Source organism: Piliocolobus tephrosceles, chromosome 16 (genome assembly GCF_002776525.5).
Source record: "Piliocolobus tephrosceles isolate RC106 chromosome 16, ASM277652v3, whole genome shotgun sequence".
Lineage (NCBI taxonomy): Eukaryota > Metazoa > Chordata > Mammalia > Primates > Cercopithecidae > Piliocolobus > Piliocolobus tephrosceles.
The window spans coordinates 7,986,580-8,014,232 of record NC_045449.1 but is presented as its reverse complement, the minus strand read 5'-3'; the positions used below and the strand labels follow the sequence as shown (position 1 = coordinate 8,014,232).

The 27,653-nt window shown below is 57.3% G+C and overlaps 2 protein-coding genes and 2 non-coding genes across 7 annotated transcripts; all 4 read left to right on the top strand.

Annotated features, from left to right (window-relative positions):
- Window positions 1-3,286: 3,286 nt before the first annotated feature.
- Window positions 3,287-7,902, top strand: VAMP2 (vesicle associated membrane protein 2). Of its 2 annotated transcripts, none has more exons than XM_023193165.1 (5): window positions 3,287-3,412; window positions 3,928-4,048; window positions 4,529-4,687; window positions 4,771-4,822; window positions 7,203-7,902. In XM_023193165.1, coding segments are annotated over exons 1-5 (339 nt in total). In that variant the 5' UTR covers window positions 3,287-3,410; the 3' UTR covers window positions 7,208-7,902. The 2 variants fall into 2 exon arrangements, with proteins under 2 accessions (XP_023048933.1, XP_023048932.1); XM_023193164.2 differs by lacking the exon at window positions 7,203-7,902 and adding an exon at window positions 5,426-7,133.
- Window positions 7,903-9,498: 1,596 nt separating this feature from the next.
- On the top strand, window positions 9,499-25,507 carry PER1 (period circadian regulator 1). Of its 3 annotated transcripts, none has more exons than XM_023193167.2 (23): window positions 9,499-9,693; window positions 15,229-15,642; window positions 15,757-15,855; window positions 15,946-16,100; window positions 16,195-16,316; window positions 16,408-16,609; window positions 16,761-16,812; window positions 17,261-17,403; window positions 17,787-17,865; window positions 17,943-18,049; window positions 18,219-18,372; window positions 18,471-18,579; window positions 18,668-18,799; window positions 19,045-19,150; window positions 19,281-19,452; window positions 19,544-19,674; window positions 19,899-20,078; window positions 21,047-21,277; window positions 22,158-22,768; window positions 23,201-23,387; window positions 23,576-23,765; window positions 24,079-24,229; window positions 24,626-25,507. In XM_023193167.2, the coding sequence occupies exons 2-23, from the start codon at window positions 15,368-15,370 to the stop codon at window positions 24,902-24,904; spliced, it is 3,867 nt and encodes a 1,288-aa protein (XP_023048935.1). In that variant the 5' UTR covers window positions 9,499-9,693; window positions 15,229-15,367; the 3' UTR covers window positions 24,905-25,507. The 3 variants fall into 3 exon arrangements, with proteins under 3 accessions (XP_023048935.1, XP_023048934.1, XP_026312080.1); XM_023193166.3 differs by lacking the exon at window positions 9,499-9,693 and adding an exon at window positions 12,046-13,746; XM_026456295.1 differs by lacking the exons at window positions 9,499-9,693; window positions 19,899-20,078 and adding an exon at window positions 12,046-13,746.
- Window positions 25,508-26,456: 949 nt separating this feature from the next.
- Window positions 26,457-26,530, top strand: TRNAT-AGU. The gene has a single exon. It is a non-coding gene; the product is annotated as a tRNA-Thr (tRNA).
- Window positions 26,531-26,971: 441 nt separating this feature from the next.
- Window positions 26,972-27,053, top strand: TRNAS-CGA. The gene has a single exon. It is a non-coding gene; the product is annotated as a tRNA-Ser (tRNA).
- Window positions 27,054-27,653: the final 600 nt, after the last annotated feature.

The window sequence follows — 27,653 nt, the reverse complement described above, 5'->3', positions numbered from 1 at the left end:
ACGTCTCGGCCTCCCAAAGTGCTGGGATTACAGGCTTGAGCCACCGCGCCCGGCTTAGCAGGAGAATCTCTTGAACCCAGGAGGCAGAGGTTGCAGTGAGCCGAGATTGCGCCACTGCACTCCAGTCTGGTAAAAGAGTGAGACTTTGTCTCAAAAATAAATAAAAATAAAAAATTGAGCACACATGGCAATCCATGCCAACTGTCTGGTACACAGTGGGTCCCTGGAGTGTCCCCTCCTTCCAGGAGCCCAGAGCTGGACAGGCAACTCTGAGAACCTTCTGGCTTGGAGGGTTCGCCAGATGTCACAGCTGATTGCAATGGTGGGGTGCTGGCCTTTCCATTACTCATTAGAAAGCCTTTACTTCACAAGCTGCATTGAGGGACACACAGGCCTCTGAAATTAATTATAAGTTCAGTCAGGTTTGACTCGTGGATGGAGCAAGTTCATGAGTCAGTGTGGGAATGACCCAGCCTCCTTTCATCCCAACTTCTAAACCAGTAATTGTCTGAAGATAAAAAAAATTACAAAATAAGGCCGGGCGTGGTGGTTCATGCCTGTAATCCCAACGTTTTGGGAGGCCAAGGTGGCTGGATCACCTGAGGTCAGGAGTTCGAGACCAGCCTGGCCAACATGGTGAAATCCCATCTCTACTAAAAGTACAAAACAATTAGGCGTGGTGGTGCACTCCTGTAATCCCAGCTACTTGGGAGTCTGAGGCAGGAGAATCACTTGAACCCAGGAGGTGGAGGTTGCAGTGAGCCAAGATCACGCCATTACACGCCAGCCTGGGCAACAAGGGCGAAACTTTGTCTCAAATATAAATAAATAAATAATAATAAATAAAAATTAAAACTAAAAGAAAGCCTTTATGAAAGTGTCTCTGTTGCCTACATCACAATCACCTTGAGCCCCTACATCCTTTGAATGAGTCTTGGGGGTGTGCCCTAGAAATTCATTGGTCAGTTATCGCAGCAATTGAAGCCAATGAAGAAGCCAAATCTGAGTTACGCAAATACATTATTTTTCTATCGTTTGACTTCCCTCTATTTGGGTCTCCATTCTACCTGCCTGCAGAAAACATTCTCTCAGTCACTGCCAGGTGAACACTGTCATCCCACTCCTTCCCCTACCTCCACCATTGATCTAAATTTGGGGAGTTCCTCTGAGCCACAGCCCAGGTAGGGTGGGGTGAGAAGGGGCTGCTGGGTGAGAGTTCCCTCTCTGAGATGAATCCTCCTGGGCCCCTCATCTCCCTGGGTCACATGTGCCCTCATTTCTACTCTGCTGCCGCCGCCCCCACAATCCAATAGCAATAGCAGGACCCCCAGTCTTGACAGTGTATCTGGGGCTCTGTCCCTTCCACATCACCCCCAAACCAGCATCAAAATGTCTTGCCTGGCCCTGCACCAGGCTCCCCCCAGTTAGTGCAGGGTGTCCAACTGGGGGCGGAAGGGCTTCCTGTGCCTGCCTCTTCCAATCCTCCCTGTCTTATTTATACCCAGACAGCCACTGAAGCTTTTGAACTTAAAAGGCTGGAATTTGGCATCTTTGTTCTCTGACTAGAAAGCAGAATCATCTCAAGACCAAAAAGCAGGAGCCAGCATCCCATAGCATGATCTGAGACCCCCATGGAAGCTGCTCTTTTCTTTCTCATCACATAGGCTGAGCCACCCGGGACTGTCAGTGCACAAGGATCAGGGACGCGGCTGCTCCTCTGAGTGGGAGGAAGCCAAGAGTATCTTCTCTTAGATTGGGCTGAGTTCCCACACCCAGCACACACATTCCCTGCTCACTCACCTCCCCCAGACAGCTGGGAAATGACACCTCTGGTGACAGAGCCAGTCCCCGGGCTTCTGTGGGGAGGGAGGGGGGCACTGCAGTGGGGGTGGATCTCACACCCGGAGGCCCTGGGAAGCCAGGGTGGGGGAGGGACGAAGCTGGTTCCTGTTTGTCTCAGGGATCAAGGCCATCAGCCTCCCTGCACCTTCCAGGGATGTAGTAAGCAACCCCACCCCAGGTTCAAAGGGCCTCGCCTAAAATGCCTCTTGTACCCTTGAGGCTTGCTTTGACCCCCTGCACTCCACCAGAGCGACAGCTCCCCTGGTCCCATCTTCTCTGACAAGCTGGGTGGGAGTGTACACAGCCTCTGAGTCTGCTTAGAGGGCCTAATGGAGACCAGCCGGGGACAATATTCCATGTTATCCACAGCAAGCCATTTAACGAATATGGATTTAGTATCTACATATGCAATGTATTTGGGGTCCAGAGAGATGAGGGCAACTGTCCAAGGTCACACCTGCGAGGCGAATACGCATGTAAAACAGCACCTTGTAAACTGTACCCACTGTGCCTACTACTAAAGAAAAAAAAAAATGAGAGGAAAAAAAAGCCTTTTGGTCCCTGTGCCTGGGACCAAAGCCTGAGCCCTCTCCTGCAGTCGGGGTCGCTGACCCAAGCCTGGGGCAAAGCTAGGTCTTGGCCAGTCAGCAGCCACCACGTGAAGCAGCCCCTGCCCCCATCACCCCCGGCTGCCTTGTGCCCTCCTCCTCGGGGTCTTCAGCTCACCTCACCTCAGTCGAGCCTGCTCCAGCTGTTAAGTACCCCTAGTCTGAACCTCAATCGTGAGGCGGGGCAACCCCTCCTCACACCCTGTAGACACTCCTCCGTCCTCCACCCCCTGGACTTGTTTCGGCGGGAAGAGCCTGCCTCATCTTTTCTTCCTACCCTCCTACCCAGTGGCCAGGGATCGCAGGCTTCCTGAGACATCCACCAGCGGGGTGACGGGTTGGGACCAATCTCCTCCACTCCCCTCCACCCTAGCAGCAGGGTCCCCGCGGTCGATATTTCCCCAGCGCCTGTACTGGCCCTCTCTGATTTCCCAACCCCAGCCCATTCCAAGTGCTGAAGGCGGGTCGCTAGGTGCTGGGACCTGGGCGCGGGGCGAGACCTTGGGCTGTGTGGGGTGCAGGCCGGCTTACTGGGTTCACGATTCAGGGAGTGGTCTGGGGGTTAGGTGTGGGGCCAGGCTGCTGTGTGCCGTAAGGGGCAGGTGGCAAGAGGTTTGGGGGCGGCTGTGGAAGGCTGTGCTCAGACCGGGCGGGATGACGGTGGGTTTAGGGAAGCCGCAGCAACCCACCTGGGGGTCCCGCGAGTGCCCAGAGAGCTGCCAGGGCACGGTGGCGCCAGACCCGCAGTCCCTCCCGGCACGACCCCAGTCCCGCAGCGCCCCGCCCCCGCGGCCCCGCTCCCGACGCGTCGCCCGCGGCGCCCCGCCCCCGCCCGCAGTGCCCGGATGCGGGTGACGCGCGGCCGCCATCTTTCCGTCCCGGGCAGCCAGCGCCAGTCGGAGCCAGCGCGAGCCGCCGCCATCACTGCTGCTGCCAAGTCCTCCGCCCGCTGCCCCCGCCATGTGAGTCGGCCGCTCGCCACCCTCACCGCGCTTCCCTGCACCGGCCGCCACCTTTGGCAGCCGACCGTGGGGAGTGCCAGGGGTCTCTCCCGCGTTCCCCGCGCCCCGGGGCCAGGCCCAAGCCGGTGACTGCGCGCGGGCGGCCGAGAAGCCCAGCGTCCCGGGCCGGCCGGCTCGAGCGATGGCCGCGGGAAGGAGCGGACCCTGTGTCCTCCTGCCCCGCCCCACCCCTGTCACCGCGGCCGCCTGTCTTTTCGGGTCGACCCCGATCACATCTGTGAGGTCGCCCTCATTTGACAGGCGGGGAAACTGAGGCCGGGGGGAGGGGGGGCCTCGCTCAAGGTCACGCAGCTCATCGGCGGCGAGGCTGGACCTGGACCAGGGCTTCCATCGGGTGGCCTTCCTCCCGAAAAGGAGGACTGGAGGGACAAGGATGGACAGGTGGATGGGCGGAGCCCTGGCTGCGGGGCCGGGAGGCTGCAGGCCCTGGGTCTTAATCCGTCCCTGCTCCTCAGGTCTGCTACCGCTGCCACGGCCCCCACTGCCGCCCCGGCTGGGGAGGGTGGCCCCCCTGCACCCCCTCCAAATCTCACCAGTAACAGGAGACTGCAGCAGACCCAGGCCCAGGTGGATGAGGTGAGAGTAGGGGGAGTCAAAAACAGTAGAAAGGACCCTGGGGGTTGGCGTTTAGGTGTAGGGGCCCGTGTTGGTTTGGGAGTGATGACACTTCACGCCTGTGGGTTTGCGGACAAAGATACCGTGCCCCATCCCTGTCTCCCTGTCAGCACGCACTTGGAAGGGTGCTGGGGGTGTTAATCAGCTTTGCTAGCCTGGGGTGTGCCAGCCTAGGCAGGTGTGCTCTGGTGATGGACAGAGCGCCTGAGGCGCCATGGAGGGTGTTGCTATGATATCTGAGATGTCACCAGCATGCCCCTGATGTGTGCTCCTTGCATGTCCCCAGGTGTGCTAGGCATGTACTGTGTGTGTCCTTGGCATGTTAACCTGGCAGCATCAGGGTGCATGTTCCATGTGTGGCACGGTGGGCACATGTTTGAGGATTGCCCTCACTGAGGTGGGCCTTGGCACACTCCCCTGCCTCGTGGGCCCTTCTCCCAGGTGGTGGACATCATGAGGGTGAACGTGGACAAGGTCCTGGAGCGGGACCAGAAGCTGTCGGAGCTGGACGATCGTGCAGATGCACTCCAGGCAGGGGCCTCCCAGTTTGAAACAAGTGCAGCCAAGCTCAAGCGCAAATACTGGTGGAAAAACCTCAAGGTAAGGATGGGGACAGGAAGGAGGACTGGCGGGTGAATGGGGTATCATAGTTAGTCTCGCTGATCCTCTCCTCTCACCCCCAGATGATGATCATCTTGGGAGTGATTTGCGCCATCATCCTCATCATCATCATAGGTGAGTAGGCTGGGAACGGCCGGGGCCCTTTTCCTGGAGAGGTTTCCTTAGTGGATTCTGGGTTTTGAAGGTCATTAATCTAGTTTTTACTCTTCAGCCAAAAACACATATAGCTGCTAATGGCAATTCTGATTCATCTAGAGCCAAAAACTTTGATGTTATTTAGCCTGCATTTTGCCTGGTTCTTGGCAGTTTTGTTAACATTTAGAAATAGGAAAGTTGGTGTATCCACTGAGGACCCTTTGGGCCTAAGAGCCCAGTCTAAGAGCCCTGGAATTGAGGAGTGGGAGAAAGGAAAGGCTCAGGGGCTTGAGACGTGACCAGGAAGCCAACCACCCCATTATTTGAGAGCTTGTGGTCTCAGAGGCTCAGGATTATGGTATGTGGCCTCAAGGCCATACCATGGAACTGAAGGGACCTCAGAACCCACCTGTCTAACCCCTTGCTTTGTAGATGGAGAAACTGAGTCCAAGAGAGGGGTGGGGTGCCAGCCAGCTGGGGAGTGGGGAGGAGTGGAGCAGGGCCAGGCCTGACACACTGCTTTCGTTCTTTCTCTCTCTCTCCCCTCTCCCTCTTCCTCATCTTCTTCCCCTCTCTCCACAGTTTACTTCAGCACTTAAATCCCTGAGGAGTCTGCCCTGGCTAGAGAAGGGCCTCTCCCCCCACCCTCAGCCGTTCCTCCACCTCTCAGCCATATCTTTCAGCCCCCCCCTTCCCTGGATCCGTGCGTGTGTGTGTCCGTGTGTGTGTCCCCCTGTAAATAGCCAGCTGTTATTTATACATATATAATATTATATATATTTGGTCTGTTTGTAGTTTTATTACTAGAAGATTTTTCCGGTTGTCCTTAACACCCCTTCCTGAGGTTCCCTTCACCTCCTCTCTCTTGCCTTCCTTCCCTTTCCCTTTCTTCCTGACTAGCCCCAAGTCCCTTCATTTGCATCTGCTATGCAATAGTCCCTCTCCTCTCCTTCTTGTTCCCTCAGATTTAGCTGCTCCTTCTTCCCACCCTGGCCTGCCTTTCCTCTTCCCTCTCCTGGTCATGCTCCCTCTGCCCCGCCCTCAAAAAAGACCACAAAAAACAAAAAGCACCTGTCCAGGCTTCCCTAGGTGCATCTTGTTTGCATCCATTGGGAGGCCCTGAGACTGGCCCCACTTGGTCCTAAGAATCCCAAGGTCTTTGGGAGTGTCCAGCATGTTAATTAGCGTATCATTACATACTGCCATCCCTTTCCATTTCTTTTTGTTCCATCACTCTTCTCTCAACCGGTGTTTCTTTTTTTACTGAGGAGTTAGTCCCCATTTGTCCTTGTATCACATTTTCATTTGCACGACATTACTTGCAGATGGTGGGGAGCCTGGGCTTTTGGGGGACCAGGCTGCTCTATCCCCCAGCATTGCCTCCTCCTAGCTCTTCTAGTCCAGTTTGCCTCCCTTACCCTCATTTTCCAAACCTCTTGTACCCTCTCCCTCCCCCAGCTGGTATGTAAGTGTCTTGGAGTTCAGTATGTTATGATGGACCAATAATTCTGCCACTTGGGGATTCTCCCCACATTCCTGCTCCCCAGTTTTCATGTGGGGCACTCAACTGACATTCCCATGGGGTTTCCCTCCCATCTGCCTGATCCACCTCCTCCTCCCACCAGGAGAGTTGGGGATTGGCCACAATTGATCTCTTTTGGGAGGGGTGGCTACCAGTGTGTGGGGGGTCATCACTGCCTTGGGGAGGAGTGGGGCAGGGCAGAGAATCCCCCCAATTCCTGCCTGAAATCTCTGGCCTCACCCCTGCTGGGGGCAGGACTGAAAACCCTCCTCCCCAATTTGGGGGGTGTTGCCCCCATCACTTCCCAGCTCCTCTGACTTCCCCCACCCCCAAATTTAGGGTGGGGTACTAGTCACTGCCAATGTGTGCATGGGACTTGCTGGAATATGGGGATGCTTGCCCCTCTCCAGGGCTGTTGAGCCCAGAGAGAGCTGTCCTTTCATTGGGTGAAGTGATTGAGGAAGGGTCTACTGTCTTTTTAAATGGCACAATTTTAAGGGTCTGAGGGTACAGTCCCTTAACCTGCCACGGGAGGGGGCCCCCAAACTTTCTTCCTCCCACACTCGAGGTTTTCTGTGTGGAGGGGGAGCAGGGATATCTAAGCTGTGGTGTGAAAGGGTAGGAGAGATGCTGGGGGTGGGGGTGCTGTGTTCTAGACCCCCCCATATTATCCCAGTGTCCCCTGCCCCCCTCTTCCCCCACCCCATGCCCCCAATTCTGTGGCGCATCCAGATTGTGAAAATGTACAATAAATGTGTAATGAGTAAACAGGTGTTGTCTGTTCTAAGATCTTTTTTATTTTTTCTATTTTTTTTTTTTTTTTTTTGGTGCGAGGAGAATAAGATCTTTTCTTAACCAATGGGAAGAATATTGGATCGGAAGGTTTACCAGGAAGGTTGAGAAGATACATTGGTAAAGGACTGGATTTGGCAAGAGGCCCTGACCTTGGGCTGGGCAAAATGTGATTCTCAAAGTGGCCACACGGGTGCAGTAGGAGTTGGTAATGGGAAGTGTCATAGCCAGCCCCCGTGTCTCTAAGCCCCGTGAGCCCTACGGTCTAGAGTTCCCAGGTTTCGTTTCCCTTTCCTGGGGCACGTTCCTGCTGTTGGACTCCTTTCTACTCGATTTAACTTCTAGATGCTCTGCAGTGGCTCCCTTGCAGCAGTAGATTAAGTCATTGGCCACTTCTGTGAAGCATCTCTTCCCCTCTGTGCCTAACCCAGTGCCAGCGCTCAGATGGGGTTAGTAAATACTGGTTTAAATAGGCTCAGAGAGACACAACTGAGTATGTCGTGGAGCTGCCGGTAGATGGCCTACTACCTCTGTATTCTGTTGTATGACTCGTGACTTTAGACCCCACACTGAACTGCCACAGCCTGTAGGTCCAGGAGGCCTCAGATGTGGCATCTTAGTATCCCTTTTCCCAGGTGCTTCAACAATGAGTTGCCGGCCACAGTGGCTCACGCCAGTAATCCCAGCCATTTGGGAGGCCGAGGTCAGGAGTTCAAGACTAGGCTAGCCAACATAGTGAAACCGTGTCTCTACTAAAAATACACACAAAAAATTAGTCGGGCGTGGTGGCGGGCACCTGTAATCCCAGCTACTGGGGAGGCTGAGGCAGAGAACTGCTTGAACCTGGGAGGTGGAGGTTGCAGTGAGCCGAGATCACCCCACTGCACTCCAGCCTGGGTGACAGAAGGAGACTCTGTCTCAAAAAACAAAAAAATCCACTTAACAGGATGTTGAACAAATGGGAGTATACTTTAGGTAGGGCGCGGTGGCTCACGCCTGTAATCCTAGCACTTTGGGAGGCTGAGGCAGGCAGATCACTTGAGGTCAGGAGTTCGAGACCAGCCTTGCCAACATGGTGAAATCTCATCTCTACTAAAAATACAAAAAATTAGGCGTGGTGGCACGCGCCTGTAATCCCAGCTACTTGGGAGGCCGAGGCAGGAGAATCGCCACCGCGTCCAGCCTTTTTTCGTTTGTTTGTTTTGAGACAGTCTGGCTCTGTCACCCAGGCTGGAGTGCAGTGGTGCAATCTCGGCTCACTGCAACCTCTCCCTCCTGGGTTTAAGCAATTCTCTTGCCTCAGCCTCCTGAGTAGCTGGGAGTACAGCTACCTACCACCATGCCTGGCTATTTTTTGTGGGTTTTTTTTTTTTTTTTTTTTTTAGTAGAGACAGAGTTTTACCGTATTGGCCAGACTGGTCTCGAACTCCTGACCTCAAGTGATCCACCCACCTCAGCCTGCCAAAGTGCTGGGGTTACAGGCGTGAGCCACTGTGATTCTTACATTAGGTACACAATCATTACCCTAATGTCCAACTTGAAGTCTTACTATATGCCAGGCAGTGCTCAGGATTTCGCACTTCAACTCAAATCCCTTCCAGGTTTAAGAGTTCCCATCGGCCCTAGAAGTTAAAACTTGAATTTGAGTTCAAGTTTTAGCCTTGTCACTGACTAGCGTGTTATAGGCAAACAGATTATGTAACCTCTCTGGATCTCAGTCTCATTTGTGAGGCGCGGGGAGTACGTGAGCTCGCCTCAGAGTTTGTGAGAAGCGCCTGGCCTGGCCCGCAGAAAACAATCAGGAAGAGGCTCTCCCATCTTCATCGTCACCAACACACCGTGCTGAGATCTGAAGACCGCTTCACCCTAATGCTCTGACCTTCCAGCTGCGGGGAGCCTCGGGAACCCAGGGCCAGCACCCCAGCGCTGGAGCCCCCCTTGTCATGCCCGGGTCTCTGTACAAAGTGCGCCTTATTCTGTGCCACCGCTCACGTCTGCGCCTGCGTGCAGGTCACGCTCGCTGCGCCTGCGTAGATTTAGCAGCCGTGGTTAAGAGTGTCGTCAAGGAAAATCCCCAGCTTCTGGGTAAACAAGCTGCCGCGTGAGACCGCCGGCACGTGTACCCTACAGCTCCAAGACCTCTCAGCCTATGAGAAAGCTTGGAGAGCAGGACTGGCACTGACGTCACCAATCTTGGCAGGTCGGGGGTTATTTCCTCAGCCAATAAAAACCTCAGAAGTGTGGGGGGCGTGGCTTCCGGTCAGGCTTCCAATCGCCGCGTTGGGGCGGCCCCTCTCGCACGTGTATCTCCCCCGCCCCCGTTGGCCTGCTGACCAATGAGAAGACGATGGCGGCCGGAGGCGCCAATGGAGGCTGTGGGGGGGCCGACGGCTGCACGCGGCACGGGGCATGGGTCGGCGCCCCTAAGCCAATAAGCGTGGGGGGCGTGGCAGCCCGGCCCGTGGGCGGGTTTGGAGCAGCCTGCGTAATGCTAGAAGTCTTAGAAGAAATTTGGAGTGTGCCTGCGCGCCGAGCGGTGAGTGCCCGGGGATGGGGGAGAGATGCGGGGCGGTCGATGTGGACTTTTGCAGGGTGGTGTGGTCGGTTGGGAAGGTGTTAAATCGAGTGTGTGTGTGGGATCATGCAAATACGTGATAGCTGCAGTGGGAGCTCTGATGGTTGTGGAGAGTAGGGACCACGAACTCCGGTCTAGAGGGACGGGGTGGGAGTTAGTGACATCAGATCCCTCGCCCCGCTAGAGTCCCTGGACACTTGACTGCCCGGGGGGAAGGGCTCGGAAGCCTTCTGCGACCTGAGGGAGCTCCTTTCAGGTCGGGACTGAAGGAGTCCCTGCTCCCAGGGAGGTACCGGAACGGGACCCTTGAGAGCTGATGGAGGATTGATCAGTGGCTGCTGTTTGGGTGGTCGCCTTAAACACTTGAAAGAGGCAGAGGTTCGGAGACGGGAGGGATGCCCTGGTAGGGCAAATCGGAGGGTACCAAAGGGTTGGCATGCTGATGTGAGAAAGGATGGTGTGATAATTTGTGAGACCCAGAGCCAGTCACATTACGGCTCCGCGTGTCTTTCTCATGTTAAACGGAAGGGTTTAGGCCTCAGAGTCGTCCTTGAGAATAGACGTGGGGTAGCAACTATTGAGTTCTGAGAGGAGTGATAGGGTTGGGGTTTGTGCAGATTGGCTGTGCACGTCTTCCTGAGCCACTGGAGGTGGGGAGGCACCAACAGGGTGTTTTGATATCTGTCTGTACAAACAACCAGGCCAGGCATCTTGTAAAGTTGGCCTGACATAAGGAAGAAAAGTGCGAAAGTGGGCTTCGTAGGAAATCATTGGGGCTGGTGGCTGCTAGGGTGATCTCAAGCACTTTGGGAGCCTGGGAAAATGGGCTATGATGTTAAGTGTGTGGGGAGTGCAAACAGTGTCTTGGGACCAGGCCTAAGGCAGAGAAAGGGGTTGGATGGAGTCTGTGTTCCTGGCACCAAACTTAGAATTGGCTGGATATTTGAGAGGCCAGGTTTGCCAGTGCTGGAATGCAGCTTACAGGTTGGTTAACACCTCACAGGTTCCTGAAGGGTAAGAAACCAGAATGACAAGCCATTATTAGAGTTCAGATTTTTGAATCCTGGGCTCCATTTGTTAAGAGCTTGAGACCATGTTATGAGGCACTGGACAAGTTTAGTAACTTCTGTGCCTTAGTTATCGCCCCGGGAATAGGGGTAATAATACCTGTCTCACGGGGTTGTTCTGGGGATGAAATAATGTAAAGTGCTTAGCATAATGCCTGGGTCATGGTGAGAGATTTATGTGCCTGCTGCGGCTGGGAACTAGTCTCACATTCTCAAGTTATTCTGCAAGTTTTGATGGCGTCCCATTTCTCTCTTCCTGGCTCTTCTGGTCTTGAGGCAGCAGTCCAAATTCCCTCAGTCCTCCCTTCTAGCCCTCTCCCAGGATCCAGGCCCCAGACTGGGCCACTTGCTCTGTCCCAGTTTGATTTTCTCATCCTAGGCCCCTTCTCCTCCCTGTCCCCCCCTCCCCCCGCATCCCCCGACCGCCCCCGCTGCCATAATAACAAGAGATTCAGGCTCTGAAGGAGGGCTTCTGGAAGGGAGAAAAAGGTGCGTATTCTCTCCCAGAGTCTGGGCCTCCAGCTTCTCCGCCCTGGGTCTTTGGTACCAGGCCAGCAGATGTGTACAGTTTGGGAGAGAGGAAAAGCCAGAGCTGCAGGAACAAGCTGAGGAGCGGGCAGATGGGAGTCCTGAAAAGAGAGCCAGGCGTGGTGGCGGGGAGGTGTGGGGAGGGGGCCCCCTTCCTCCTAATCCTCTCTCCAGGAATCCCTGGCTTTGGGACAGGACGGCTGTCGTTTGTTTGGGGGAGGCGCCCAGGCCGGGTGCATGTCCTGGGCCACCAGCCAAGAGAACATGATGTTCCCAAGTGCGCTGGCCGCCGCCCTCTCGGGCTGGCCGCCTCCCAAACCGCTGCCTCTCCAGTCTCTCCAGCCTCCCTGCCCCACATTCCCCGGCAGCCTCGCCCCGCCCCCTTCTTCCGCTTTGACGTCACTGCTGTCTCCCGCCCCCTCGCCTCCATTGACGGCAGCAGGGCCTGGTTACTGTGGGGACGGTGAAGCAGGACAAGAGCCTTGGGAGCAAGCGGGGGCTGCTGGAGGGCTGGAGCCTTTTGTGTATGCAAAAGACAGATAGGGAGATGGAGGCGGGAGAGCAAGGACTGCCTAGGTTAGGGGGGATCACACCTAAATCCCCGAGGGGGGAGAAAAACTGTGTTTTCAGGGAAGAGGTGTCTGCAAATGAGACAAGGCCAAGGCCACAGTATGAGTTGGGGTGGGGAGGATCATTTTCAGGGAGAGGAGACTGAGAATCCAGCCTCCTGAATCTTTTTTTTTTTTTAGTAGAGAGAGGGTTTCTCCATGTTGCTCAGGCTGGTCTCGAACTCCTGAACTCAGGTGATCTGCCTGCCTCAGCCTCCCAAAGTGCTGGGATTACAGGCGTGAGCCACCACGCCTGGCCTCCAGGCTCCTGAATCTTTTTTTTCCTGTTTCGATTTTTCTGGGTTAATTTATAACACACTCTTGTCCCAGCTTTTCCACAGAGCCCTCCCCTTCACCCTCCCCTCATTGTTCAGGAAAGTTTAGGCCACGTGACAGTGAGGGGAGTGCCCCCACAATGATTATGTCAGCAGCTGCTTGGAGGCCTGTTCATCTACTACCCACGTTTCCAGGGAGCCCTGCGAGGAACTACTCATCACGGTCCTGGATGGAGGGGGCTGTGTAATTGCAGTTCTCCTGGGCCCAGACTAACATTTTATTGCTTGCAAATCGTTCCCCTGTTCTCTTTCTAGGACTGCTCCCCTCTTTAAAAGAGTTAGAATTCCCAGCCCCCTTTCTCCTGTTTACACTCTTTCTCCACCTCCCCAACCTATCCTTGTTTAAAAAAAAAAAAAAAAAAAAATCATGTTATCGTTTTTATCGATCACTTGCCATGTGTCAGATCCTGGCCTGGGCTCTGGAGAGTGCAATGAATGAGACAGATGACGTTCCGGCTGGGCCCCTGGAGTTTGGCTTTCTCTTTTCCAAGCAGTGGAAATACGAAGCCCTTGCCACCCCACCTTTCTCTGTCTAGGGCCCCAGCTGGCCTCTTCTCTCTGCCATCCCCTTGGTCCCTCTGTAGTCCTGGCTTCCTGGCCCCCACTTTTGGGGCAGCCCTAACTGTGGGTGGCTGCGTTCTCTGGAGGGAAGTACTAGACACCACGTAGGCTGCCCGGAGACCTTTTCTCTGAGTGGCCATAGAAGCACCTGCCATTGTTTCTCTTCACAGCCACTATTGGCTCTGGTCGCTTCTTCCATTGTCCGCATCTTTCCTCCACCCACTCACCCACCCATCACACGTGGGTCTTTAACTGTCCTCTCCCACGATTTGAAGTGTCAGAGGAAGTGCTTCGGTTGAAAGGCTTCATTATGTAGAACGAAGGTTGGGAAGGAACAAGGTTGGGACAGGAACCCAGGAGAGGCCCAGCCAGGTTTCTGTCTGTCCCCTCCTCTCAAGGACCACCCATCTCATCCAGCGTGGCCTAACTCCCAGCGCCATTCCTTTTCCCCACCACTGGAAGGGCGAAGATGCCAAGATGTGTTCTGCAAGGCTAGTGCGTTCAGAAAGTAGGCAAGTCTTGAGCACCTACTCTGGCCCGGGTTTTTTCCCTAAAGAGGCGCAGCGTACCTCCCTCTCTCCTCCCTTCCATTATTCACTGTGCAAGCGTCCTGCGCCCATTGGCTGGGCGGTGTCTGAGGCTCTTCAGCCCAGCACCAGCACCCAGGTCCACGTGCGCCCGTGTGTGTGACACAGCCCTGACCTTAGTGGAGGCCACTAGCCAATCAGGCGCCGGGAAGAGATCCCCAGCCAATCGGGGGCGGGGCCTGCGGCTCCGTCGGCAAGAGGCCAATGAGGGGGCAGTGCCCGGCATTATGCAACCCGCCTCCCCGCCCGGTGGAGCTTCCACTCGGCTGCGGGCTGGAGCGGCTGGAGCGGCGGCGGGCAGGCGGGCCGAGGACACTGCCGCGACCAGGTAGGCATCTCTGCGGCCATCCTGGGGTCGATCTCCGTCCCTGAGCCGGACCGCTGCCACTTCCAATCTGATGGGCTACTTTTGGCCCAGCCAGTCAGAGGGCACACTTTTGTCCTTACCGCTACCCACCCTCTCCCCGCCCCCGGGGACCGAAGTGCTCCTCGAAATCTTGCACCGGGAGTCTGCACTCCTGACCCACTCACCTTACCTCCAGCTTGTCCCCACCTCCCTGTCCCATTTTTCCCGGCCCCACAGCCGACTCAGCGGGCATGCCTCGGTCTTCTTGCTCGTTACTCGAGGGGCCCCAGGTTTGCCCCGGTACCAGGACCCCATTAGGCTTTCGGCGCTCCCCGTGTCTCTGCTCTCCAGTCCCTGGCCCTGCGCCGCCTGTGATGTCAGCCCACTTCGGACTGGAACATCCCGTTCCCAGCGCTAGTTCCTGCTGTTGGCCACAACCTTCCCTTTTCGCCTGGCGCTGAGAAAATGCTCAGTAGTGGGGGTGTGGTTAGACGGGGAGTAGGGGAAGAACGATCTGTTGGCTGTTGTGCCTCTTCTGCCCAAGACTTGGGGTGGGGGTCTGGCCAGGAAAGTAGGGGACTGAGGAGAGAGGATCCTCGGGTCCTTGACGATGGCAGTTTGCCGGCTTCGGTCCTCGCGGTGGGGAAGCAGCGCAGGGGCTAAAGAAGGAAAGGCTGTGTTGTCTTGAGCAGAATGACTGGGATCCAGGCGAGAGTCAGGTTAAGGGGTTTTTGCGCCGAGGGCGGTGGCCATCGTGTTTCGTCCTAGGGAAGCCAGGACAACCCTGGAATCCTAATAGGCCGTCCCACTTTGTGCGGCCACTGAGCCATCCTGGGACTGGGGATATGTAAGGGATGCGTGACCCCCGGCCGCACCCACCAGTGTGAGAGAGGGCCGTTCCCCCACTTCCGCCGGGAAATGGGGGAGGGGTCGCTCCTCCTGCCCTCCTGTGGTCCCTCCAGCAACCGCTGAGCTCAGCAGCTGACGTCTGTTTCCCTGGCGACCGTGGCGGCGACGGAAGCGCGTGGTGGGGCCGCGCACGTCGGCGCGCATGTGCGGCGGGGGTGGCACCGCCCCCGGATAAAATTAGCCTGGAGGCCTAAATATAGGAGGCGACCAGCTTACCCCCTGCTCCGAGGCCTTAGAGGCCCAGGCAGAGTGGAGACCTAATGGGAACTTGGGAATGGGAAGTGTCCAGGTTTTTGCCGACAGCCGTAGTTATCGACTGCTCAGGCCAGGGTGGCAGGGGATGTGAAGGAAGGCTCCAGAGAACTTTCTCCCACTTGCAGCCCCCCTAAGGGGGTTTCTCCTAAGGGGAAACATCCTGACTCCCCATTGGAAGCCCCAGGCCTGCGTCCCACTCCCATCAGTCCTGCCTGAGGCCAGGCAGGGGAAAGCCAGCAGGTGCTCTGGAGTTAACAAACCAGCTTTCTGCAAGCTCTACTTCCTGGTTTCCCTCTCCAGGTACTGGCTGTGATCGAACTTGTCAACCCTCAGAGACTTAAATCTTCCACCTCAGTCCCTCAGCCAGGCCTCCAGGCCCCCTCGTGCATCCGTGGTGGCCTCTTCGCCTTCTCCGTTCTGTTCTCCCCATGGCCCAGACATGAGTGGCCCCCTAGAAGGGGCTGATGGGGGAGGGGACCCCAGGCCTGGGGAATCATTTTGTCCTGGGGGGGTACCATCCCCTGGGCCCCCACAGCACCGGCCTTGCCCAGGCCCCAGCCTGGCCGATGACACCGATGCCAACAGCAATGGTTCAAGTGGCAATGAGTCCAATGGGCATGAGTCCAGGGGTGCATCTCAGCGGAGCTCACACAGCTCCTCCTCAGGCAATGGCAAGGACTCAGCCCTGCTGGAGACCACTGAGAGCAGCAAGAGGTGCGTATGGATGTGTATGTTGGGTCTAGGAGTGGTCTTGTGAGCAGGCAGAGCTGGGTGACAGGCCTCACACTGCTGGCCCTACCTGTAACTGGGCCTGTTGCTGTCTCCTAGCACAAACTCTCAGAGCCCATCCCCACCTAGCAGTTCCATTGCCTACAGCCTCCTGAGTGCCAGCTCAGAGCAGGACAACCCGTCCACCAGTGGCTGCAGGTACGTCGAGTGAGGCTGGAGGAGAGGTCTGGGGACCCAGGCCACATTCTGGGACTAATGTCTTTATCTCCTTCCCTGTGGGCCCCGCAGCAGTGAACAGTCAGCCCGGGCGAGGACCCAGAAGGAACTCATGACAGCACTTCGAGAGCTCAAGCTTCGACTGCCACCAGAGCGCCGGGGCAAGGGCCGCTCTGGGACCCTGGCCACGCTGCAGTACGCGCTGGCCTGTGTCAAGCAGGTGCAGGGTAAGTGGTATGTCCCAAGAGGGAATGGCCAGGACTTGGGCTCCTGTGTTGAGGCAGCCTCCTTACTGAATGCCTCACTGCCTCCACCCTGCAGCCAACCAGGAATACTACCAGCAGTGGAGCCTGGAGGAGGGCGAGCCTTGCTCTATGGACATGTCCACCTATACCCTGGAGGAGCTGGAGCACATCACGTCTGAGTACACGCTTCGTAACCAGGTCAGCGGCCGCCTGGCCTCTCCATCCTGACGCACCCCTACCCCTTCTCCCGCGGCTCTTGAATCTGCTCTTGCTCTCCCCTTCCTGCCAGGATACCTTCTCAGTGGCTGTCTCCTTCCTGACGGGCCGAATCGTCTACATTTCGGAGCAGGCTGCTGTCCTGCTGCGTTGCAAGCGGGACGTGTTCCGGGGTACCCGCTTCTCCGAGCTCCTGGCTCCCCAGGATGTGGGAGTCTTCTATGGTTCCACTGCTCCATCTCGCCTGCCCACCTGGGGCACAGGGGCCTCAGCAGGTAAGGTGCCCAAGCACTGTGAGGAGGCCTGAGCAGTCCCAGGAAGTTCCTGCTGTGAGGGGCCAGGGGACCCAGACTTTCCCTTAGTGGGTTCTTCGCAGCCTAGGGAAGGGGCGGGAGGCTGTGCTCACTCCTCTCCTGTCTGTCTCAGGTTCAGGCCTCAGGGACTTTACCCAGGAGAAGTCTGTCTTCTGTCGTATCAGGTAGGTGAGGGGAGGTGGAGAAGATCTCTGCTTCCTTTTTTGTTTGTTTGTTTTTTGTTTTTTGAAAGGGAGTCTCACTCTGTCGCCCAGGCTGGAGTGCAGTGGCATGATCTCGGCTCACTGCAACCTCCGCCTCCCAGGTTCAAGCGATTCTCCTGCCTCAGCCTCCCAAGTAGCTAGAATTACAGACGCCGCCACACCTAGCTAATTTTTGTATTTTTAGTAGAGACGGGGTTTCACCGTGTTGGCCAGGCTGGTCTTGAACTCCTGACCTCAGGTGATCCGCCTGCCTTGGCCTCTCAAAGTGCTGGGATTAAAGGCGCGAGCCACTGTGCCCGGCCTACCTCTGCCTCTTTCTGCCCCTTGCTGTTGTGTGCTGTGATCTTGTGGTTGGAAGAATGGGTGGCTCTCTGTTGAAAGTCCCTAATGCTCCTCTCTCCTTTGCTAGAGGAGGTCCTGACCGGGATCCAGGGCCTCGGTACCAGCCATTCCGCCTAACCCCGTATGTGACCAAGATCCGGGTCTCAGATGGGGCCCCTGCACAGCCGTGCTGCCTGCTGATTGCAGAGCGCATCCACTCGGGTTACGAAGGTGAGCAGGTCTGGGCCCTGGCCTGGTGGGGGCTGGGAGGAAGGACATTTCCTCATGGTCAGGCATGAATTTGGGAGGCTTAGCTAGACCCTTTGAATTTTGGAACAAGAAAAGCTTTTGTAAAGGTGAGGATTTGAGCTCCTTGTAGAGGTAGAGTTGAATAAGATCGCTGAGCTAGAGGAGGGCAGAGGAGAATGCCTTGCTTGCTCTCAGTCGTGTTACTGGTACAGGGCATAGGATTGGCCCAGACCATCTTTGGGCCCATAGTGCCCAGGGCAGAGCTGTGTGGCAGATCGTCAGCCAGCCTGGGCCCAGGCAGAGTGGAGGGCTGAGGAGTTGGGCATTCTGGACGAAACCCAGTGACCACACTTTCTGTGCCTCAGCTCCCCGGATACCCCCTGACAAAAGGATTTTCACTACACGGCACACACCCAGCTGCCTCTTCCAGGATGTGGATGAAAGGTGAGGATAGGACCTAGAGGAGAGGAGGGCAGCCAGGGCTGAGGCCTCGGCTACTCTGATGCCTCCTTCCTATTCAGGGCTGCCCCCCTGCTGGGCTACCTGCCCCAGGACCTCCTGGGGGCCCCAGTGCTCCTGTTCCTGCACCCTGAGGACCGACCCCTCATGCTGGCTATCCACAAGAAGAGTGAGTTCCTCTTGCCCTGCTCTCCCTTCCCACTGTCCCGGGCTTTTGAATGGCTGCTCTTCTGGTTGGGTCTCTTGGTGCCTTGGTCTCCTGGATCTCCAGTGCCATGGCCTCCCCCTTACTCAGCTCTCCCTCCCTTTGACCCCTCCTCCTTTCCCACTTCCATCAGTCCTGCAGTTGGCGGGCCAGCCCTTTGACCACTCCCCTATCCGCTTCTGTGCCCGCAACGGGGAGTATGTCACCATGGACACCAGTTGGGCTGGCTTTGTGCATCCCTGGAGCCGCAAGGTAGCCTTCGTGTTGGGCCGCCACAAAGTACGCACGTAAGTGGGCCATGTCCCTGAGCTGGCGTTGGGGATAGGGCAGTGTGGTGGGGGACAGGACTGGGCCAGGGCTGGACTCATTCTTCCCCACCCTACAGGGCCCCGCTGAATGAGGATGTGTTCACTCCCCCGGCCCCCAGCCCAGCTCCGACCCTGGACACTGATATCCAGGAGCTGTCAGAGCAGATCCACCGGCTCCTGCTCCAGGTGAGAGTAGCGGAGAGGAAGCGTGGGTGGTGAGGAAGGGGGTGGGAAGTGGGATCAAGCCATCTAACTTGCCCTCTCCCTGCTGCAGCCCGTGCACAGCCCCAGCCCCACAGGACTCTGTGGAGTCGGCCCCGTGACATCCCCAGGCCCTCTCCACAGCCCTGGCTCCTCCAGTGATAGCAACGGTGGTGATGCAGAGGGGCCTGGGCCTCCTGCGCCAGTGAGTGACCTGCTCCCACCTCACTCTGTCATCGCCCTTTCCCCTCTCCTCCTCGGAACCAGCACTGCCAGTCCCAGAGTCTTGCCCGATCCCCCTTTGCCCTCTCCTTCCTGACATTTCCTTCTTACCCTGCTCTCCTCAAGGCGTCTGTGCCTCCCCACTGGTACCTTCTTGTTTTATTGTGCCCTTGGCCCCTGACACTGGCCACACCCCCTGCTTCTGCTCACTGTGGTGCTGTCCTGCAGGTGACTTTCCAGCAGATCTGTAAGGATGTGCATCTGGTGAAGCACCAGGGCCAGCAGCTTTTTATTGAGTCTCGGGCCCGGCCTCAGCCCCGGCCTCGCCTCCCTGGTGAGTTGGTGACAATGTATGGGTGAAGAGACAGACCTGGGGGGTCCCCTGACCTTCACCCCCAACCCATTTGCTGTTTTTTCCATGTGAGCTTGAGAAGACTGTTTTCCTCTTTCTCTCTTTGCCGCAGCTACAGGCACATTCAAGGCCAGGGCCCTTCCCTGCCAATCTCCAGACCCAGAGCTGGAGACGGGTTCTGCTCCCATCCCGGCCCCGCTAGCCTTGGCCCCTGAGGAGGCCGAGAGGAAAGAAGCCTCCAGCTGCTCCTACCAACAGATCAATTGCCTGGACAGCATCCTCAGGTAAGGCCTGCCAGGCATCTTCTCCACCTCGGGCTCCACCCCTGCCCACCCCAAGCCCTGCTTTGATGTCCTCTGCTGTGTCCATCACCAGGTACCTGGAGAGCTGCAACCTCCCCAGCACCACTAAGCGTAAATGTGCCTCCTCCTCCTCTTATACCACCTCCTCAGCCTCTGATGATGACAAGCAGAGGACAGGTCCAGTCCCTGTGGGGACCAAGAAAGGTACAGACCCAGTGCACCCTGCTCCCACTGCCCCGTCCTGGCCTGGTGGCCCTGTGTCTTTTCCCTTCTGCTTCTGGGCCCTCTTGCTGTGCCCTGCCCTCCTCCCCAGCCTCCTGGTCTCCAGACTGTTCCCTACCACCATCCCCTTCCCCTTTTCCCTGGGATCCTCTCTCCTGACTTCCCAGTGGGGTGGGGATGGTAACTGGCACCATCTCTCTGCACAGATCCGCCGTCAGCAGTGCTGTCTGGGGAGGGGGCCACCCCACGGAAGGAGCCAGTGGTGGGAGGCACCCTGAGCCCGCTCGCCCTGGCCAATAAGGCGGAGAGCGTGGTGTCCGTCACCAGTCAGTGTAGCTTCAGCTCCACCATCGTCCATGTGGGAGACAAGAAGCCCCCGGAGTCGGGTATGGGCGTGGAGCTGGGGGGCAGTGCTTGGGCTCCACCAGTCTCCCAGCTAGAGCTCCCTCCTTCCTGCCTTTCCCCTCCCTTCCAGCCCCTGATGGAGAGAAGGAGGCCTCCCTTGACGTGGGGCTTGGGGCTGCTGCTTCTTGCTCTCCCCTCCCTGCCAGGCTTCTCGGCTTTGCCCTTCCCCTGTTCTGCTTCTCGTCTTGTTACTGTCAGTTGAAACACAAAGTCTGGGGTAGGGGGTTTGCACTGAGGTGCTGACCACAGAGGGTCTGGAGGCGAGGAAAATTAAAGCTCCCTGAAGGGTCTTTGGATATGGACCTTGAAAATGTGTGAGGGGCTGGGCGCGGTAGCTCAGGCCTGTAATCCCAGCACTTTGGGAGGCTGAGGTAGGAGGATCACCTGAGATCAGGAGCTCGAAATCAGCCTGGGCGTCATGGTGAAACTCTGTCTCTACTAAAAATGCAAAAATTAGCCAGCTATGGTGGCGGGCGCCTATAGTTCCAGCTACTTGGGAGGCTGAGGCAGGAGAATCGCTTGAACCCAGGAGCTGGTGGTTGCAGTGAGCCGCGATCGCATCCCTGCACTCCAGCCTGGGAGAAAGAGCGAGACTCTGTCTCAAAAAAAAAGAAAGAAAGAAACAGAATGTGAGGGAAAGCCAAGGGGTGGGCTTCTCTTCCGACGAGAGTGGTGAGGGGGTCATCCCAGTAGAGTTTCTGGAGGGGAGTGGCCACTGGAGGGACCTGAGTATCTATCATCTCTTCTTCTGGGCCAGCTTTGCATGGAGCGGAGGACCCAGGGCCAGCCCTTGGCAGAGAGGTGACCAAGAAATGTACATGGGGACCAGGCTCGGCTGTGGGGCAGAGCCACCAGGGGATGGCTAGGCTATCGGACAGGGAGGGTGTGGTATGGATTTGTTGACCCCTGAGGTGATTCTGATGACCTTTCTGTATCTCACCTTCCTCAGACATCATCATGATGGAGGACCTGCCTGGCCTAGCCCCCGGCCCAGCCCCCAGCCCCACAGTGGCCCCTGATCCGGCCCCAGATGCCTACCGTCCAGTGGGGCTGACCAAGGCCGTGCTGTCCCTGCACACACAGAAGGAAGAGCAAGCCTTCCTCAGCCGCTTTCGAGACCTGGGCAGGCTGCGTGGACTCGACAGCTCTTCCACGGCGCCCTCAGCCCTTGGCGAGCGAGGTAGCCACCTGGGGCCTGCCGGAGCCTGCCCTTTGCCCAGTCTAGGACTGGACCGTCGGGGGGTGGATCTTAAGGGAGGTGTTTCTGCTCCAGGGACCCAGGAGCTGGTGGTTTCCACCAGGAGGCCCTGCCTAGGGACAGGCCCCTCGCTAGCTTCTCCCCACTAGGCCGGGGTTCCGGGCTGCAGCCAGAGGAGGGCAGCCTGGGGGGATGGCACTGGGACGGGCAGGCGGAAGTGCTGTGCTCCACGTAGGCGACTTCAGGCCTAGCCTGGGGGCAGGGGCAGGAAGTATGCCCACTTAGGAGTCAGTTGTCACTAATGAAGAGACATGCATAGACTCTGGGCCAACTCTGGGTGGGGTCTGGGCTTCAAGGGCAGGTGGAAGGCAGCCCCTCCAGGTGCCTGAGGGAGACCCCCTGCAGGCAGACGCAGGACTCAGGACTGGGCTTTCCAGCCCCCCTCTTCACTCCATCGCAAGCTAGGCAGAACACGGCCTGGATGGGCAGGAGGAACGCCTATGCTGGCAGCGCCCGCAGGAGTTTGGCGGATGGACCAGAGCCACCTGTCCATGTATCCATGGACGAACCCTGCCTCCTCCATCTGCCAGCGTGCCTCCATCTTCCGCACACCCCCAGCTCGACCCCTCTTGTAACCTCTCCCTGGCCTTGTTCCTTTCTCAATAAATCCCCTTGTCCCTGGCTCCTGTGATTCTTCCCTGAAGGTGCCCCACCTCCTGAGCCTCCCATTCTGTGTGGGTTGAGAAGCTCTCTCTGGAGCCGTGGCCTGCCCTCTCCCTGGTCAGAGTTGTCATGGCAGTGTGGGTAGCAGGGGCACTAACCCCAGGTGGAGGCCCTGGCTAACCCTAGTCTTTTCCCACAGGCTGCCACCACGGCCCCACACCCCCAAGCCGCCGACACCACTGCCGATCCAAAGCCAAACGCTCACGCCACCACCAGAACCCTCGGGCTGAAGCGCCCTGCTATGTCTCCCACCCCTCACCTGTGCCACCCTCCACCCCCTGGCCTGCCCCACCAGCCACTACCCCCTTCCCAGCAGTTGTCCAGCCCTACCCTCTCCCAGTGTTCTCCCCTCGAGGAGGCCCCCAGCCTCTTCCCCCTGCTCCCACATCTGTGCCCCCGGCTGCTTTCCCCACCCCTCTGGTGACCCCAATGGTGGCCTTGGTGCTCCCTAACTATCTGTTCCCAACCCCATCCAGCTATCCTTACGGGGCACCCCAGACCCCTGCTGAAGGGCCTCCCACTCCTGCCTCGCACTCCCCTTCTCCATCCTTGCCTGCCCTCCCCTCAAGCCCTCCTTGCCGCCCGGACTCTCCACTGTTCAACTCAAGATGCAGCTCTCCACTCCAGCTCAATCTGCTGCAGCTCGAGGAGCTCCCCCGTGCTGAGGGGGCTGCTGGTGTAGGGGGCCCTGGGAGCAGTGCTGGGCCCCCACCTCCCATTGAGGAGGCCGCTGAGCCAGAGGCCAGACTGGTGAGCACTGATCCCTGCATCCGCCCGCCAGCCCCCACCCCGGCCCCGCCCCCCTGCTATACCCTATGCTGCCTGCTGCCTCTGCCAGGCCAGTGTGTCAGCCTCCGGGAGGTGGAGGGAGACCCCAGCTGAATTTCTGAATGAGGCAGAAATTGGCTAACTCCTCATTGAAGGGAGAGTCCTGTCTGTCTGACAGGTGGTGAGGACATCTCAGGAACTTCTGAAGGAGTATCTGCCACTTGGAAAGGGTCTGGCCTCATATCCCCACTCTTCGCCAGCTTGCTTCTCTCTCAGCCTGGCCCTACTGTCACGAAGTGGGGAGCAGAGACCACTGGGGTTGGATGTGCCTCTCCCCACAACCAGTGAGAGCAGTTGAAGGGAGGTGTAGGTGCTGACCCCTTCATCCCTCTTTGCCCCCCTCCCCTCCTCCAGGTGGAGGTCACTGAGTCCTCCAATCAGGACGCACTTTCCGGCTCCAGCGACCTGCTGGAACTGCTGCTGCAAGAGGACTCGCGCTCCGGCACAGGCTCTGCAGCCTCGGGCTCCTTGGGCTCTGGCTTGGGCTCTGGGTCTGGTTCAGGCTCCCATGAGGGGGGCAGCACCTCAGCCAGCATCACTCGTGAGTGCCCCGCCTCCAACACCTCCCAGGGTAGGGCAGTGACTGGGGAGCCGGGAGCCCAGGCGCCATCTTGGTGGAGCTTCCTAAGGCCACTGGGATGGACATGTGGCCTTTGAGGGAGGCCTTGTGAGGCCCCCAGAGTGGGCATGCAGCCAGCCTGACTCCATTGGTCTGCCCCCACTTCTCAGGCAGCAGCCAGAGCAGCCACACAAGCAAATACTTTGGCAGCATCGACTCTTCGGAGGCTGAGGCTGGGGCTGCTCGGGGCGGGGCTGAGCCGGGGGACCAGGTGATCAAGTACGTGCTCCAGGATCCCATTTGGCTGCTCATGGCCAATGCTGACCAGCGCGTCATGATGACTTACCAGGTACCCTCCAGGTGAGGCATTTCAGAGGCATTCTTGGCCTTCCTTTCAGAGGTAGTAGGGGGGCAGTTTTCTTTTCTGGGACTAGCTCTGTCCTGGGTAGGGTAGATGGTTCCTATCCTTCTCCCTGCCCCTTGGATCTCTGTTACTAGTTCCTCCCAGGAGGAGAGCAGGTTTCCTGGTCTTGGGAGCTTTGACCTCCCATAGCCCTGATTTAGGGGAGGAGCATGAGGTGGGGAGTTGTGGTAGAGGAAGGATGCCAGCTTCACAGGTCCTGGTCTGGGTCCTGGATCCCAGCCTCTGCCTTCTGAACCCCTTCTCGGGCAGGGACATGACCTCTGTGCTGAAGGAGGATCGAGAGCGGCTCCGAGCCATGCAGAAGCAGCAGCCTCGGTTTTCTGAGGACCAGCGGCGGGAACTGGGCGCTGTGCACTCCTGGGTCCGGAAGGGCCAACTGCCTCGGGCTCTTGATGTGATGGTGAGAGAAGCCTGGGACGGGTAGAAAAAAGAATTGAGCTTGTCAAGTTCAAGGGATCGAGGCCAAGAGCTGATCTCAATATCCTTGGATCATGAATTCTGAAGACTGTTGATTCCACTGAATTTGCTGTGGATTATTATTAAGCCGCATGAGTCTTTGCAGAACTTTTCTCAGCCTATCCTATGCTAATGTGCGTTATGACTCTCCTGTAACGGCATCTGGGTAGAGGGCACAAGGCACCTTCCAACCTTGTTGGACCGCAGGTGCATGTATGTGGGCTGGTGCTTCTTGGGAGTACATTTCGGGAAGCACAGTGGGCTGGGGGTGGGAAGCTGGGCTGACAGGTTAGCAGTGAGGACCCTCTCTGACTCCCTCATGTCCATTTCTCTTAACAAGGCCTGTGTGGACTGTGGGAGCAGCACCCAAGATCCTGGTCACCCTGATGACCCACTCTTCTCAGAGCTGGACGGACTGGGGCTGGAGCCCATGGAAGAGGGTGGAGGCGAGCAGGGCAGCAGTGGTGGCGGCAGTGGTGAGGGTGAGGGCTGCGAGGAGGCCCGGGCCCAAGGTGGGGCCAAGGCCTCAAGCTCTCAGGACTTGGCCATGGAGGAGGAGAAAGAAGGCAGGAGCTCAGCCAGTCCAGCCTTACCTACAGCAGGAAACGGCACGAGCTAGACTCCGTTCTGGGACCATTTCCAGGAGTCCACAAGATGCTTTCTTCTCCTATGTCTGAATTCTCAGAACTCAGATGTGGCTGGACCAACCAGTGGGAAACTGCCCCAGCTTCTCCCACCATAGGGGGCCGGACCCCCATCACCAGCCCAGGATCCAGGGGCTGCCTCTGGCCTCGTAGGGAGCAGAGAGCAGAACTCCGCAGCCCAGCCCAGCCCAGAGGAGTGTCACCTCCCACCTTTGGAGAGGAATCCTTCCCTCCCCTGGACAGAGTTGCTGACAGGCTGCTGAAGTGGCCTCTCCATATCCCAGCTGAGCCTGAATCCGACTCCTGAGGGTTGGGGCTGCACTTAATTTATCGGGGGAGACAGCTGTCTCTCTCACCTCCTCCCCAAATGGGAGGAGAGCCTGAGGCCCAAGCAGGACCTGGGGGATCCAGCCCCTAGCTGCTCGGGGGTGGGGGAGGTTGGTGGACCATGGAGTCCCTGGTGCTGCCCCTCAGGTGGGACCCAGGTGTTCTCAGCTGTACCCTCTGCCGATGGCATTTGTGTTTTTGATATTTGTGTCTGTTACTACTTTTTTAATACAAAAAGATAAAAACAGCCAGGACTTTGTGGAATGAAGTTTGGGGTTGGGGTGAGGGGAGCGTGTCGAGGAGAGGCTCAGCCCTGCTTCCGGGAAGGTTGTAGTGAGGGTGCACAGGGCTATCCCCTGAAGACCCCCATCCTCTCCCCCCATCCTGTCCAGGTGAGGGCCCTGCTGAGCCTCCTACATCCACACCCAGCTCTGACTCTGCTGTCCCCTCTAGCATGGCCTCAGCTGGGTTTACCCTGGGAAGGAGAGATGAGAGGCACGTGTGGCCAAGGGCTTGGGTGAGCCCCAGCCCAGGTCACAAGTGGACGAGGCAGAGGAAGCCCGCTTAACCCCGTTGTGCCTTGAGGTATTCGAGGGTGTTTGTCTTCTTGGCTTCCTTTTTTAATAAAAAAAGACGGAATTTCACTCTGTCACCCAGCTGGAGTGCAATGACGCCATCTCCGCTCACTGCAACCTGCGCCTCCTGGGTTCAAGCGATTCTCCGATTCTCCTGCCTCAGCCTCCCGAGTAGCTGGGATTATAGTGTCCACCACCACGCCCGGCTAATTTTGTATTTTTAGTAGAGAGGGGGTTTCACCGTTGTTCAGTCTGGTCGCAAACTCCTGACCTCAGGTGATCTGCCCGCCTTGGCCTCGCAAAGTGCTGGGGTTACAGGCGTGAGCCACCGTGCCCGGCCTTCCTTGGCTGCTTGGTCACCGCACAGAGAGGGCCCCTCAGCAGGTCAGTCTAGGTAGCTAAGGGACACATGGAGTCATGTGCTCACTCATGGTTGAGTTGGCCCCAAAGGTTTGGAAGAATGGAGGAGCAAAGCATGAACTCTCTGGCTCAGAACCTGAAAAGGAAGAGGTAGCTTAGGAAGGGATGAGTCGCTGAAGAACCGCTGCAGACACTTATTTACTGATTATCACTTACTGTCACCCGCTAACAGTTGATTTATCTTAAGGCGTACTTAGTCTATCCCGGCGCTGTGGCTTAGCTGGTTAAAGCGCCTGTCTAGTAAACAGGAGATCCTGGGTTCGAATCCCAGCGGTGCCTGAGGTGGTGGGGAGTGATATATTATTGCTGCAAGTGCACTTCTCCACTTTCAAAGTTCCTTTCTGTGTGGTTCTTAACAAGCCAATCCGTCTTTGGGACTCCGTTCCCCTGCACTTTTAGTGTGTATTGGAAGCTACAGATTCTCACTTCGCTTTCATGAAGTAGCAGGAAGTAGGCATCTCAGGGTCTGTCCTCAAGGGTATGGAAGACAGGGCTCGGATTTGGGCCCGTTTTGTTTCCATCCTATGCTCGGGTAGGAGAGGGAGAATGGGAAAGCTGCCACTCCAACGGGGCAGCTGACGGCTGCTGGAGAGAAGGCATGGTCTGCGCCACCGAGCCGAGGCGCACGAACGCTGGCGTCTGGAGGCACGGGGGTGGAGCCGGCTGGAGGCGGGCGTGTTGATAGGCAGCTATAGTTGCGCAGGGCCGAGCCCGCACGCGGCTGTGATGGCCGAGTGGTTAAGGCGTTGGACTCGAAATCCAATGGGGTCTCCCCGCGCAGGTTCGAATCCTGCTCACAGCGTCAGTACTTTTGGTAAATAGGTATCTCGGTCTCTGCAGAAGGAAAAAGCAGTTTGTTTTCTAGTTCTTTCCTTGGAGACTCTCCCGCGTTATTCTGAGAATCTCAGGGACTCGGCCGTCAGGGTCCAGCCCGCGAGCGCCCTCTTGCGAATCTCATACTCCTGTCGACCTGCAAAAGCCTTGTTACTGCCGATTTCACTTCCTAACGCCACCACGCTCAGGTGGCTCCTTAGGGCTACTCAGCAATCGGCCGTCAGGGTCCAGCCCGCGAGCGCCCTCTTGGGAATCTCATACTCCTGTCGACCTGCAAAAGCCTTTTTACTGCCGATTTCACTTCCTAACCCCAACACGCTCAGGTGGCTCCTTAGGGCTACTCAGCAATCGTTACTTCCCCCCAATTCATTCACTCTCCTACTCTCGTATGCGACTGCTTAATTCCCACCCTTACCTCAAACTGCGAATCCCTTCTTCATCGTCCCTCAGCTTCTACTTCCTGATTCACTGAAAAAATAAAGCATTCCGGAGTTTCCCATCAACATTCACATCACACCTACCTACCTACCTACCTACCTACCTACCTACCTACCTACCTACCTACCTA